Here is a 15,470-nt window from a genome sequence, read left to right as displayed (position 1 = left end):
ATCCTCCCGCGATTTAACGACTTTGAATAACTTTGTGTCATCAGCAAATTTAATTACCTCACTAGTTACTCCCATCTCTAGGTCATTTATAAATATGTTAAAAAGCAGTGGTCCCAGCACAGAGCCCTAGGGAACCCCACTAACTACCCTTCTCCTTTGAGAATACTGACCATTTAACCCTACTCTCTGTTTTCTATCTTTTAACCAGTTTTTAATTCATAATAGAACACTACCTCCTATCCCACGACTCTCCAATTTCCTCTGGAGTCTTTCATGAAGTACTTTGTCAAACGCCTTCTGAAAATCCAGATACACAATATCAACTGGCTCCCCTTTATCCACATTTGTTCACCCCTTCAAAGAAATGTAGTAGATTGGTGAGGCAAGATTTCCCTTCACTAAATCCATGTTGACTTTGTCTCATCAATCCATGCTTTTGAATATGCTCTGTAATTTTGTTCTTAATAACAGTCTCTACCATTTTGCCCCGCACCAACGCCAGACTAACTGGTCTATAATTTCACGGATCTCCTCTGAAACCTTTTTTTTTTAAATCGGCGTTACATTGGCCACCCTCCAATCTTCCGGTACCACGCTCGATTTTAAGGATAAATTACATATTTCTAACAATAGCTCCGCAAGCTCATTTTTCAGTTCTATCAGTACTCTGGGATGAATACCATCCGGTCCAGATTTGCTACTCTACAGTTTGTAGAACTGCCCCATTACATCCTCCAGTTTTACAGAGAATTCATTATATTTCTCCGACTCGTCAGCTTCGAATACCATTTCCAGCACTGATATCCTACTACTACTTCTACTTAACATTTCTAGAGCGCTACTAGGGTTACGCAGCGCTGTACAATTTAACAAATAGAGACAGTCCCCTGGGCACTGAACGGTAAGCAAAGAATTAGTTTAATCTCTCTGCTACGGCTTTGTCTTCCCTGATCGCCCCTTTTAGTCCTCGGTCATCTAGCGGTCCAACCGATTCTTTTGCTGGCTTCCTGCTTTTAATATACCTAAAAAAATGTTTACTATGTGTTTTTGCCTCCAACGCAATCTTTTTTTCAAAGTCCCTCTTAGCTTTCCTTATCAGCGCTTTGCATTTGACTTGACATTCCTTATGCCTTTTATTATTTTCAGTCGGTTCCTTCTTCCATTTTCTGAAGGATTTTCTTTTAGCTCTAATAGCTTCCTTCAACTCACTATTTAACCACGCCGGCTGTCATTTGGTCTTCCGTCGTCCTTTTTTAATACGCGGAATATATCTGGACTGGGCTTCCAGGATGGTGTTTTTGAACAGCATCCAGGCTTGATGTAAAATTTTAACACTCGCAGTTGCTCCTCTAAGTTTTCTTTTCACCGTTCTCATTTTATCATAGTCTCCTTTTTTAAAGTTAAACACTAACATATTTGATTTCCTATGTATACTTACTTACACATAGCCATGGCGCATATAAACAGACATCACTGAAAATATTATGCTAGTATAGAAGAAAAGAATAACATGATTTTTTTTCATTATAAGTAATTTCTGTAAGCTGTTACAGTTCCAGTATACCCAGTGCAAAATAAGACAGATGTAAATTCTCAAAGTGGACATATTCCAGACACTAAAATTAAAATACAATGATTTTTTCTACCTTTGTTGTCTGGTGACTTTGTTTTTCTGATCATGCTGGCCCAGTATCTGATTCTGCTGCTATCTGTCCTCTTAACTCCGTTTCCAGGGCTTCCTTTCCATTTATTTCTTTACTTTCCGCCTTTCTTCTTCATTTCTTGCCCTACATCCGTAAGTAAAAGCTGGGTCCTCCGCAGACTTGACTATCCAGTGGATCCAGCTTCTGCCTATTTTCTTCATCCATGTGCAGTTTTTCTCCTCTCTTCCTTTCCCCTCATCTCCTTCCTCACTCTTCCCTCCCCTCCATCCACCCACGTCCAGCATTTCTTCTCGCTCCCTTCCCTCTCCTCCAGCCACCCAGGTCCAGCAGCCCTCCTAACATAGTAACATAGTAACATAGTAGATGACGGCAGAAAAAGACCTGCACGGTCCATCTAGTCTGCCCACGATAAACTCATATGTGTATACCTTACCCTGATTTGTACCTGTCTTTTCCAGGGCACAGCCGTATAAATCTGTGCAGCAGTATTTCCCATCTCCCAACCACCAGTCCCTCCTCCCATCACCGGCTCCGGCACAGACCCCGTATAAAAAGTCTGCCCTCCCCCATCCTAGCCTCTCAACCACCAACCCCTCTTCCCCCTGCCACCCAATTTCAGTTAAGCTTCTGTGGATCCATTCCTTCTGCACAGGATTCCTTTATGCCTGTCCCACGCATGCTTGAATTCCGTTACCGTTTTCATCTCCACCACCTCCCGCGGGAGGGCATTCCAAGCGTTCACCACCCTCTCCGTGAAGAAATACTTCCTGACATCTTTCCTGAGTCTGCCCCCCTTCAATCTCATTTCATGTCCTCTCGTTCTACCGCCTTCCCATCTCCGGAAAAGATTCGTTTGCGGATTAATACCTTTCAAATATTTGAACGTCTGTATCATATCACCCCTGTTCCTCCTTTCCTCCAGAGTATACATGTTCAGGTCAGCAAGCCTCTCTTCATACGTCTTGGAACGCAACTCCATACCATCCTCGTAGCTTTTCTTTGCACCGCTTCCATTTTTTTAACATCCTTCGCAAGGTACGGCCTCCAAAACTGAACACAATACTCCAGGTGGGGCCTCACCAACGTCTTATACAGGGGCATTAAAACCTCCTTTTTTCTGCTGGTCACACCTCTCTCTATACAGCCTAGCAACCTTCTCGCTACGGCCACCGCCTTGTCGCACTGTTTCATCGCCTTCAGGTCCTCAGATACTATCACCCCAAGATCCCTCTCCCCGTCCGTGTCTATCAGGCTCTCCCCACCTAACACATACGCCTCCCTTGGATTTCTACTCCCTAAGTGCATCACTTTGCATTTCTTCGCATTGAATTTTAATTGCCAAACGTTAGACCATTTTTCCAGCTTCTTCAGATCTTTTTTCATGTTTTTCACTCCCTCCGGGGTGTCCACTCTGTTGCAAATCTTGGTGTCATCCGCAAAAAGGCAAACTTTACCTTGTAACTCTTCGGCAATGTCACTCACAAATATATTGAACAGAATGGGCCCCAGCACCGATCCCTGAGGCACTCCACTACTCACCTTTCCCTCCTCCGAGCGAACTCCATTTACCACCACCCTCTGGCGTCTGCCCGTCAACCAGTTCCTAATCCAGTTTACCACTTCGGGTCCTATCTTCAGCCCTTCTAGTTTATTCAAGAGCCTCCTGTGGGGAACCGTGTCAAAAGCCTTGCTGAAATCTAAGTAGATGACGTCCATAGCCCGTCCTTGATTTAATTCTCCCGTCACCCAGTCAAAGAATTCAATGAGATTCGTTTGGCACGACTTCCCTTTGGTGAAACCATGTTGTCTCGGATCTTGCAACTTATTGGCTTCCAGGAAATTCACTATCCTTTCCTTCAGCATGGCTTCCATTACTTTTCCAATAACCGAAGTGAGGCTTACCGGCCTGTAGTTTCCAGCTTCTTCCCTATCCCCACTTTTGTGAAGAGGGACCACCTCCGCCGTTCTCCAATCCCTCGGAACCTCTCCCGTCTCCAAGGATTTATTAAACAAATCTTTAAGAGGACCCGCCAGAACCTCTCTGAGTTCCCTCAGTATTCTGGGGTGGATCCTGTCCGGCCCCATGGCTTTGTCCACATTTAGCTTTCCAAGTTGTTCATATACACTCTCTTCCGTGAACGGTGCTTTATCCAGTTCATTTTCAGGTGTACTATTGCCAGTCCCTCTCGGTCCTTCCCCAGGATTTTCTTCAGTAAAAACAGAACAAAAGTATCTATTTAGCAAATTGGCTTTTTCTTCATCATTTTCTACATAGCGTTTTGCTGTATCTTTTAGTCTTACAATCCCCTTTTTAGTCTTTCTCCTTTCACTAATATACCTGAAGAAGTTTTTGTCTCCCCTCCGTACATTTCTAGCCATTTGTTCTTCCGCTTGCGCCTTCGCCAGACGTACCTCTCTCTTGGCTTCTTTCAGTTTCATCCGGTATTCCTCCCCGTGTTCCTCTACTTGAGATTTTTTGTATTTCTGGAACGCTAACTCTTTAGCCTTTATTTTCTCAGCCACTTGCTTTGAAAACCATATCGGTTTCCTTTTTCTCTTGCTTTTATTTACCCTCCTTACATAAAGGTCTGTGGCCCTGTTTATTACTTCTTTTAGCCTGGACCACTGTCCTTCCACTTCTCGTATGTCCTCCCAGCCCCTCAGCTCCTAGGTAATTATGGTAGGAATGGATGGAGCAAACAGATTGGAAGCAATTATAAGGTTGGTCACTATGTCCCAACAAATGTGCTTTCAAACCTGATCAGATTACAACCCTACACAGCAGACATATGAGAATGGGAAATATATGGTGAAGTGGTAGTTGTGGGCAAGTGCAAAGTCAGTACTGGACTCAATTCATTAATTTTATATGCACATATCTAGCAAGAGAATGAATCTAATTTGGACAAATAAACTATTGTGGTCTTTATCTGCCATGTGTACTATGTTACTGAAGTCTTAGAAAAGTATACGGGACTCACACTGCCACAAAACAAATTCAGGTAGCAGATGGAAACTGGTTAGATCAATTCCGTTGTTCCAGGTGTTATAGAAGCAGGGCTGCTCCCCACTCACTGGACCTCTACTGTGGCTCATCCTGTGCAGAATTCTGTGAAGGTGCTGGCATTAGGTCTCTCCTCAGTTTCTGAGTGTACCATGGGGAGGAGAGGGGCAGGCCGAGAGCTTATCATAGAAAGGGGGAGCTGAGCAAGGTGAGAGTGTGCCACAGGGAAAGGGGGGGCCGGGCCGAGCAAGGTAAGAGTGCACTATAGGGAAGGGGAGAGGAGCTGGCAAGGCTAGAGTGCTCCATGGGGAAAGGAAGGCCAAGCAGAGCAAAGAGTAGCATGAGGATTTGGGGAGGTGGGGGGGGACAGAGAAAAAATATTCACTATGAGGATGGGAAAAGTGACAGAGAAGCCAAGATTGTAACTTGGGTGTGGGGATAGAATAAGCTCATAGTGTACCACTGGTGTGTGTGTGTGTGGGGGGGGTGATCAATTTTGAGGGTATGCCATGGAGAGAGCGAGAGATAATAACTGGAGATAGGAGAAAAAAAATAAGAGGTAGGAGTGTGGTAGAGATATGTGCCTGGGAGGAGGAAGAATGAGAATTGTGGATGCTGCATGTGGGAAAAGACTTGGTGAGGGGGACAGACAGAATTGTTGAGATTTAGAGGGAGACAGAATAGCAGTTAGAGGGAGAGAAGAAACTAGGGAGGGAGCTAGAGTCTGAGGAGAGAATTTCAGACAGTATGATGGGAAATTTCTGCACAAAAACTCTACAAACAATGCCGAATTTGGTCCAGAATTCTCCCAGGAGTTAATTAGTGGTAGTCACTATGGGGTCTGTGAGCCAGATCCTGCCTCCTCATCCTGTGTAAACTTCCTGTTAGCCTGGAAAATTGTGTAAAATACAAGGGTCTGTCAACACATAGGGCCCTGTGCTGACTGCTGCTGCCTTTGTACTCTGTATATGCTGCTGCCTTTGTACTCTGTATATGTAGAAGAAGGAGGAAGTGAATGAAAGAGATTAAGTGGGAGTCTTTTTCATCACCTGGAGTAATGTAAAAAATTGGATCATACTGCATAAATATTTGAGAAGTATTGGATTAGACAGAACTACAGCGTATGTTCCCCAAAGAAATGTTGTGGACATTTAGAACACCAGTTCATATAAAGTAATTCATTCTCAATTTCCTTTGACAAGGACTCGATTCTTCCTAGGAAGGCAGACAAAGATGTACTTGGCTCTCCTGGTCAACTTATTATTATTATTATTAGAATTTGTATAGCGCTACATTATTGTATATGCCAGTACCTAAAAGTCTATACAAGAACTTATCTCATCTCCTCCAATCCCACTTCTACTCTATAATGCATAGAAAACAAGGGAAAAATGAGCCTTGCTGGAATCAAAACAAACACAAAACTGCCCTTTCCCCAATTTTCAAGGCTGTCAGGATATAAAATCAACTGGGATAAAATTGAGCTAATGCCTCTAAATGATGCCTGTACTCCTTTTATCATTTCTGGTTACCCCCTTAAAAGGGTAGTCTCCTCTATCAAATATCTAGGCGTTCTTTTTGATAGAGACCTCCCTACCACTATTAAACTCAACTCTGATGATTATAGCTAAAGTTGACAGTTCCCTCTCATCTTGGTCTCCACTCAATTTATCATGGTGGGCAGTAGGCTTGACACTATTAAGATGATGATAGTACCTAAAATTACATATATTTTAAGCATGATTCCTCTCATCTTTCCTAGCTCTTTTTATAAAAAGCTAGAAAAACTGCTCTCTAATTTTTTATGGGATCTTAGGACACCCAGAATCTCCTTAGGTAAGCTAAAGCTTCCAAAATTGCAGGGTGGGGTAAGGTTTCCTGATCTCTTAACATATCATAAAGCCTTCATTATTCGTCAGAGCTTTGAGCGGATCTCTCCTTCCACTACCTCTTTACCTAGGTGGTTAATTTTTGAATTTATTACAGATCCGCTGGAACACTCATTTAATTGGCATGCACCTTCCCAAAAGCATTGCCTTGAATCCTATCATTAACACTACTCATAAATTAATATCCTCTTTTGATAAGCAGATGATTGTATCCTGGGACAGCACCACTTGTATACCTATATGGAATAAACCAAAATTTGTAATTAATAAAAAGCAAACCTCTTGGTCACAATGGCAATGCATAGGTATATGGGATCTCAATGATTTCATTGATGTAAATAATCACACTTGGAAATCATTCTCAGTTATGAAAGCTGAATTCTCTTTGTTAAGATACTCACTTTTATCAATGGTTACAGCTTAATACAATGTTGAGGAAGAGTAAATTACAAATGCAAAAGTAGTCCCATACTCCTGAGATTATTAATATTTTCAAGCAATTTCAATTCTATGGATATGTTGCATCCCATATATACAAATTCATCTTAAACAACTTTCCTACTAAATGTGTGGGCTTACGAAAATGCTGGGAAGAGAATATTCAGCAATCTATCACCGACAAATCTTGGGAGCAGGTATGAAGTTCTTTAATTAAATGCTCCAGATCCTCCTCAATAACACAATCTCTATATTTCTTCACTCATAGATCCTTATGGACACCTCTCATGTCACGTATGATTAACTCTTCTATTTCCAACTTATGTTGGTCTTGTCAATCCCAACAAGGTACTCTTAAGCATATTACATTCGATTGCATATGTATTCAAAGGTTTTGCCAGGACATATGGTTCGATTTAGTAGATATATTCCATCTTTCTGGTCCAATAGTATATAAATATGTAATACTTCAAGATCAGTGTTTTAGACCCATTTTAAAGACTAATGAATGTTTGCTTGTTAATACTACAACTACTAATAGCATTTATATAGTGCTACCAGACGCACGCAGCGCTGCCCATTTGACATAGAGAGACAGTCCCTGCTCAAGCTACTTATCAAGAATGGTGGAATTTTTTTGTTTCAAACCTATAATTATGAAACATATTTTGCTAAAAAAAACATCTCGATATGCTTTGTATAAAGAAAAATGGGCTCCATTTATTTATTTATTGCATTTGTATCCCACATTTTCCCACCTCTTTGCAGGCTCAATGTGGCTTACATTATGCCGCTTACATTATCCTATTTTGAAGATGTGAAGAGGTGTATATTGTACTTTTTCTTTTTGTCTTCATGTATATTATTACCATCTGTGTCACATGCATGAACTTTATACTGCTTACATACTTTAAAGTGTCTCTTTTATTTTAACTGAATTTAAATATCATATTGTTGTACGACTATTAGTGTTCTCTCTTTATTACAAAATCAATAAACATATTAAGACTAAAAAAAAAACCCTGCCCTTTCCCAGTTTTTACACTTTGTCCTCCACAGAAGTACTAAAGATCCATTTCCTGGAGGGTGACTTCAGACCAGTCCTGCCCCGGTCAAAGGTGTATTTCAGTACTATAGAAGCATAGATTTTTTTAACGCCCACCCCTACAATATGACATCAAAATCAAAGAAAGGTCAGCGAAAGAGAAGATGCTTTGTAGACCACCTCTGACAGCGCAAGGCTGTTTATGTTTACAATTGGGGGAGGGGGGCTGAACCGGCCCTGGCCATGTTGTTTTAAGTCCATCACAGAATAAGAACCAGAACAACCCCCGGCGAGAGGCAGGCTAAGCACTAAACTCTGTGCGCAACTCCGGCCACAAACGAGAGTAACCACCAAACTTGGACACATAACACCTGAGGCCGGGAGCCCAGATACATAAAAGAGAGACAAGAGCTCAGTACCTCGGTGTTGCGCCACACCCCGCCCTTTATCATAATCCGCGGCATGATTGCGGCTAATTCGGCGCTTCAGCGTCCACTTGAAGAGTTCCAGTCACCCAACGGCCGCCGTTAGAGAAACGGAACGTGCGACGACTGCGCACTACTGCCGCAAGGACTGCCGGGATTCAGGAACACTAGTCATCACATCACCAAAGCAGGTCCGGGTCTATGGTCAAAGCCAGGTTTTCGCCATCTGCAGGCTGGGAGGACTGAGGCGATCACCCCGGACGCTCCAAGAAAGGAGGTGGAAAAAGCAGAAAGATTATCAGCTGCTGCATCCAAGGAGGTTGGACGAACAGGAGACGAAATGAACCTATCTAGTCCATCCCATTATATGAGCTGAAGCGAGTAGGCGGAGCTTGACGCCGTTTTAGTTCACCCAAAACAATAGCAAACACTATTGAAAACAATACTATAAGGGGCTGCCAATACGTGGTCCATCTGTAAAAAGTCAAAAGCTGTTCCAGTTGGATAGGCAGTGCCTTAAAAGGTGGAGGACTAAAGATGTTTTTTAAATTTATTTGACAGCTTTTTAATTTATTTGAAAACATCCCATATGCAGATGTTGCTTTCAATGGAATCAAACCCAGACTGGATCAGTGTCCTCCTTTTTCTGGAGCCGTAACCCTAGATATAAGTATCATATTAAGGATCAGACACCGAAGTGGAGAAACAGGATCCGCTCTAAGGTGAGGACAATACGGAAGCAAGGGAGTAGCGTGATCAACAAGACTCTTCCAAAGAACAAGGGAGATGAGGCGATGTATAAAAGAGGTCCTTTATTAAAGTTGACTAGACACAGCACCATGTTTCAGCAATAGTGCCTGCCTCAGGAGTCTAAAAATTGTAATCACAACTAATAAATACATGTACATAAAAAGCGTGTATACATAATAAAAATATATATAAACAAGAAAATTACAAAAAAGCTTACATACATATGCAGTAAATTTTATTTATTTATTTTATTTGTTACATTTATATCCCACATTTTCCCACGTATTTGTAGGCTCAATGTGGCTTACATAGTACCAGAGAGGCGTTACAGACTCCGGTGTAAACAAATATAAAGTGATGTTGTGGTAAGATAAAGTTCATGTGGCACAGCCACACTAAGGAATCGTACAGCAGAAGAGTTGTGATAAAAACAAGGAGTATCCAGTAAAAGCAGAAGAAAAAGGGGGAGGGTTTAAAATTAAATATGAATTGCAGTATGAATGTCTGGCTAAAAAGTTATAAGCTAACCTATATGTAGTTGTAGTTTTAACATTGCTTTTGACTCATAACCACTTGTAACCACTCGCCTCCACCTACCCTCCTCTCCTTCCTGTACACATTAGTTGATTTGATTTGCTTACTTTATTTTTTGTCTATTAGATTGTAAGCTCTTTGAGCAGGGACTGTCTTTCTTCTATGTTTGTGCAGCGCTGCATATGCCTTGTAGCGCTATAGAAATGCTAAATAGTAGTAGTAGTAGAATGGTAAAACCAGGCATGAGACTGCAATGGAGAATATAAATAGGTAACAGTATGTACGCCTGGGATAGTAATATAATAGTAATTACCATGACACAGATGTCTATGATGAGAACATAAAAACAGAGTGATACATACATGTGATAATAGCTACAGGAAGGCAAAACTGACGGTATGCTTTGTGGAAGGTTAGAAACAATGATGTATCTATACTTGCTGGATTTGGTTCAACAGGAGAGGAAAGAGTGTGCTAAGTAGTTTTTAAAGGAATGAACTTGATCACACTACTCCTTTGCTTCGATATAAATATCACAAAATCAAAACTGAATATCACTAAAACATCTTCAAAAATTATTGTAGCTGGTGGAAACAGCACAAATGCTGTATTTTGTGCTAATTTTTCTACACTGTTCTATACACTACAGTAATACATGGACAAATTTTAGTGAGGATATCCTCTTTACTAATGGGTTCTTAACTGTTGTTGTAAGCTGCCTTGGGAAGCCTGGTGTTATAAAAATTGGAAGTAAAAGTTCATTGGGGCACAAGGAATCATCTTCACCTCATCTCTCTTGTACAAATGGATTATTCTGTTTTGAGCATCTTTCAGGGACAAGTGATTTTCATAAGTCAAAATAATAAAAATAAATATTTTATTTCATGTAGATCTCATTTGTTTAATGAGAACTGGAAAATGGTGGCACATTTAGACTGACTCTGGATTCTGTATGAAGGTAGCTCATTATTTAATATCTTTCTTTTAAATAGTAATAATAAACAATATTAAGTGCATTTTTATAATAAACTACTGCATTCCACAAAACAAAAGGAGCAAGTTGCCACAAATCATTTTTTCTCTTTTGATCTAGGCACAGGAAAAAAAATTTAAATGCACCAAGTATTGCGCAACCTTGAACCCAGGAACGTAACAGACCCAGACAGCCGAAGAAATATCTTCTTGGAAAAATCTTCTTAAAGAAAGAAAAAATCTTCTTGAAGGAGGAATCATCATAAAGATGTGTAATTTTTTGGGCACATTCAGTATCATTTAAGGTGACTTTAGGTATATAGTCATTAATAGACACCAGTGGTTTGGGATCTTTTTTGAAGGAGGTTTTTCTGACCTATGATTACTTTTTTACCTGTGAGCAGTTATTAATGCAATCAATAATGGTTTGTGTTAACCCAAAGATAACCGCTCCAGTTTTATGAGGTCTTTTCCTCCTATTTTTTTTTTTTACTTAAGCTTTTCAAATGTTTTTCCAGTATTAACTATTTATTTTCAGGTTTCTACCTATGTGCGAAGTTTAGTGAATAGGATCCTGTTTTTTTTTTTTTTTACTTTAATTAGTGCTGCTGTACACCAGCCACATGATAGGGGGGAAAGGGCAGAGTGGGCCTGACTTCCTAGAGACTTGCTGAGACAGAACAAGAAAGAGAATTAGAGGCGTATGCAGGGAAGAAGGGCTAGAGAGGGTAAAGAACCATGACTCACCTGTGAAAGCATGAAGGGGAGAATCGCTGCACATGGATGGGATGGGAGGGCAGGGCAGGGCACAGGACAATCGCTGCACATGGATGGGATGGGAGGGTAGGGCAGAAGCGAATCGCTGGATTTTGATGGGATGGGAGGCGAGGGGACAATCGCAGGACATGGATGGGAGGGCAGGGCAGAGGAGAATCGCTGGACATGGATGAGAGGGCAGGGCACAGGACAATCGCTGGACACGGAGGGGAGGACAGAATCACGTGACATCGAGGGGAGGGCAGGGCAGAGGAGAATTGATGGATGGGATGGGAGGAGAGAATCACAGGACACGGATGGGAGGGAAGAGGAGAATCACTGGACATGGAGGGGATGGGAGGGGAGGGGAGAATCGCAGGACATGGATGGGAGGGCAGGGCAGAGGAGAATCGCTGGACATGGAGGGGAGGGCAGAGGAGAATCACTGGACATGGAGGGGGGGCCAGAATCACGGGACATGGAGGGGAGGGCAAGGAAGAGGAGAATCGCGGGACATGGAGGGGACGGCAGGGCAGAGGAGTATTGCTGGAAATGGAGAGGAGGCCAGAATCGTGGGACACGGAGGGGACGGCAGGGCAGAGGAGAATCGCTCCACATGGAGGGGAGGTCAGAATCACTGGACACGGAGGGGAGGGGAGGGAAGAATCACTGGAGGGGAGGACAGGGGAGAGAGGAGAAATCGCTTAGACGAGAGCCTTCCTAGGGCCCCTTTTATTTTTTACGAAATGGGCTTTGTTGCACTAGTGTAAATATAAAAGCACATTGGCAAAATGAAAAGAAACATTCACAATTACATAGGAATATTCAGTTCTCCTGAGCAGGTGATCCACAAGATCCAACACATGCCTGTCACCATTGGGAGAGACCATTTCCAGATGCAAAGGGCATCTGCATGAGGGTCATAAATCTGGCACTGTGTGTGGTCCAGGTTGAGCTCTGATGCAAATCTAGCCCTATCTTAATTTATGCTGTGGAGATAACTGCATTACCAGCAGGCCTCCAGGTTGGGCCACCATCTTCTTACATGCTAGATTCAGTTTTCAGGGCCACTTACCATGTGTGCATCTTTTAGTACAAGGTATTTCTTCTCATTCCAAGCTGTTTTTTACAATACTCTGTGTGTCTACTGATAATGGTCTACACAAGCTGGCTCATTCATTTAAACAAAAAAACAGTCCATATACTTTTCCCCACACTACACTGTCAACATCATGTCTATGATAGTTAACGAGTCCTTTTACTAAGCTATAATAGGAAATGGCCATAGCACACCCTTATATGCGAGTCTTTCCCGTGTGCTAAGGCCATTTTTACTACAGCTGTAAAATGCCTTTTTAAAATTATTTTCATTAATGGCCGTGCACTGTTACTATTAGCACATGCCAATGAAGAAAAGGAGAAAAAGTCCTCACGGGTGTGAAGCAAACAACAGGAAACAAGTGAGGAAAAAAGGAATCCAAGGAGAACGTTTCTTAAAAGTCCATCCTATTTAATAAAATACAACACAACTGCAGTTCAACTGGAGTCATGACTTGACACAGGCTGTGCTTTTGCAATACTGCCTGCGTCAGGAGTCCAATGCTCTGTTTGAATGTAAAGAAAACAAAATTAAGATAACAACATAAGATGCACAAAAGATAAAGTAAACAAATCATAATTAATTTAATATAAATTAAAAAAAAGTCCTAAATATACATGAGCAGCAAACAACCATGTAGAATATAAAATTAATATTAACATAAAAAACAATAACGCATGATAAAAGGGGTAACAAATAAATGATGTTTCAGAGGAAGCATAATATCAATAATCACATCATGTGAATAAGTATGAACAGCTGATAAATAATTTAAAATATATTCTGGAAGTGAATATATATATATATATATATATATATATATATATATATATATATATGAAAATTGATATATTGTGACCCTCTATCCAGCAGACTAATCTAAAGAAAAAACTCCATATCTATAACATTGGTTCTTTTAGTCTAAAACAGACCAAAAAGTATGATGCAATGGCTAGATTCTATATATCATGCATACAAAAATCAACACTGAAAAAATATGCCTAAATCTAGGCGTAGTTTATAGAATACGCCCCAATACCATTTTCTGATCATATATATATATACTATATTTATTCACAACTATTTACACCAATGAAAACTTGGTGTAAATGCTGATGCCTAAATTACTTGTGGAATGGGCATATTCTATAACAGTGCACATAAATTATAGGAATGCCAATGCCTCCCCCCATGGCCACACCCCCTGTTCAGATCCATGTCTTAGAATTTATATGCATCACTTTATAGAAATCACTTAAGACATTTGTGCGCGTAAAATCTAATTAAAGCCAATTAGTGTCAGTAATTGCTTAAGTTCAATTATTGGTGCTGATTGACTTAAGGTAATTAAGTTGCATCGCAAATCCAGAATACGACTGGATTTATGTTCTCAACTCAAGTAGCACTATATAGAATCTGGGGGAAAACACTGGTAACTAAATGAAAAGGCACAATGAAAACAGAGTGATTAACATAGAAAGGAAACAGATCCAAAGACACTTAGGGGCCTGTATACTACATTGCGTTGTAGGCACGCTAATCAGGGGCATAGCCAGACTTCCGTGGGAGGGGGACCAGAGCTCGAGGGGAGGGGGCACATTTTAGCCCCACCGCCCCCCTCCCGTCTCTGCCGACCCCCCTCCCGCCGCGAACCCGCCCCCGCCTACCTTCCGTTTTGCTGGCGGGGGACCCCACTCCCCGCCAGCCGACGTCCTCTCCGACCATTCTGCTGCAGAGAAAAGTCTTCTTCCTTGCATGCTGCTGACGTCCTGCACGTTGTACGTGCAGGCAGGACTTCAGACTCAGAGAACAGTTCTGTTCTCTGCAGGACGTCAGTAGCATGCAAGGAAGAAGACTTTTCTCTGCAGCAGAACGGTCGGCGGGGGCGGGTTCGCCGGGAGGGGGGTCCCGACTGAAATCTACGGGGGCCCAGGCCCCCTCAGGCCCCACATAGCTACGCCACTGATGCTAATATTTTTAGTGCATGCTAACAGTAGAGACACCCATATGAATCTAGTGCACCTTAGTAAACAGGGCCCTTAGAGTAAGAGTGGGCACTTTCACATCCCCACATAGGCCCCACACAGGCCATCAAACTTTCTATAACCCTTTTCTGATCTGAATATCAGCCACACCTCATAAAATAAACTCTGCAAAAAAAAAGTCCACTTAGGGAAACAATATTTTTATTTGTTCTTCATGGATCTTTGACCCTCTCCCCTCCTCCCAAATAGAAAAACTTATCCCAAAAAAATGTATTTATTTCCTTCAAACAAATTTAATGGAAATGTGTGTAAAATGAATAATTATGTCTTACCTGTTAATTTTCTTTCCTTAAGTCGAACCTGATGAATCCAAGATCCTTCCTGATTGTGTCTGCCACACTCTACGTACTTTGCTCCAGATGAGGTTTTTCAGGTAAAGTGGTTTATTTAAAACAAACAAACAAACAAACAAAAAACACACACTGTACCTGAAAAACCTCATCTGGAGCAAAATACCTACAGCGCAGCAGACACATTCAGGAAGGATCCTGGATTAATCTGCTGCGACTAAAGGAAATAAAATTATCAGGTAAGACATAATTTTTCCTTCCCTAACCTCTGCAGCAGATGAATCAAGAAACTGTTGGGATGAACAAAAGCAATCCCCTAAAGCGGGTGGAAAGCTGCCACTCCCCTGGACAGAAATGCTACTCCAAAACGAGCATTGTCCCGCGCAGCCACGTCGATTCTATAACGCTTCAAAAAGGAATGTCGTGAAGCCCAAGTAGATGCCTGACAAATCTCCTCCAGAGAGAGTACACTCGTGTCAGCTGACAATGCCTACTGCGCCTGCATCGAATGAGCCCGCAACGCATCAGGTGGAGACCATTCCCCCCAAGAGGTATGCCG

At 41.7% G+C, this 15,470-nt stretch overlaps 1 protein-coding gene across 1 annotated transcript in view; it reads right to left on the bottom strand.

Moving 5' to 3' along the window:
• Positions 1–8,630, bottom strand: part of CDC5L (cell division cycle 5 like) — a 253,851-nt gene extending 245,221 nt beyond the window's left edge. Inside the window, exon 1 of the mRNA XM_030198760.1 lies at positions 8,460–8,630. Coding sequence (XP_030054620.1) covers positions 8,460–8,504 — 45 coding nt within the window. The 5' untranslated portion in view covers positions 8,505–8,630. The remainder of the gene's footprint in view (positions 1–8,459) is intronic.
• Between the last annotated feature and the right edge of the window lie 6,840 nt (positions 8,631–15,470).

The sequence above is a fragment of the Microcaecilia unicolor genome, chromosome 3 (assembly GCF_901765095.1).
Source record: "Microcaecilia unicolor chromosome 3, aMicUni1.1, whole genome shotgun sequence".
Classification (NCBI taxonomy): domain Eukaryota; kingdom Metazoa; phylum Chordata; class Amphibia; order Gymnophiona; family Siphonopidae; genus Microcaecilia; species Microcaecilia unicolor.
This window is presented reverse-complemented; position numbering and strand designations above follow the sequence as displayed.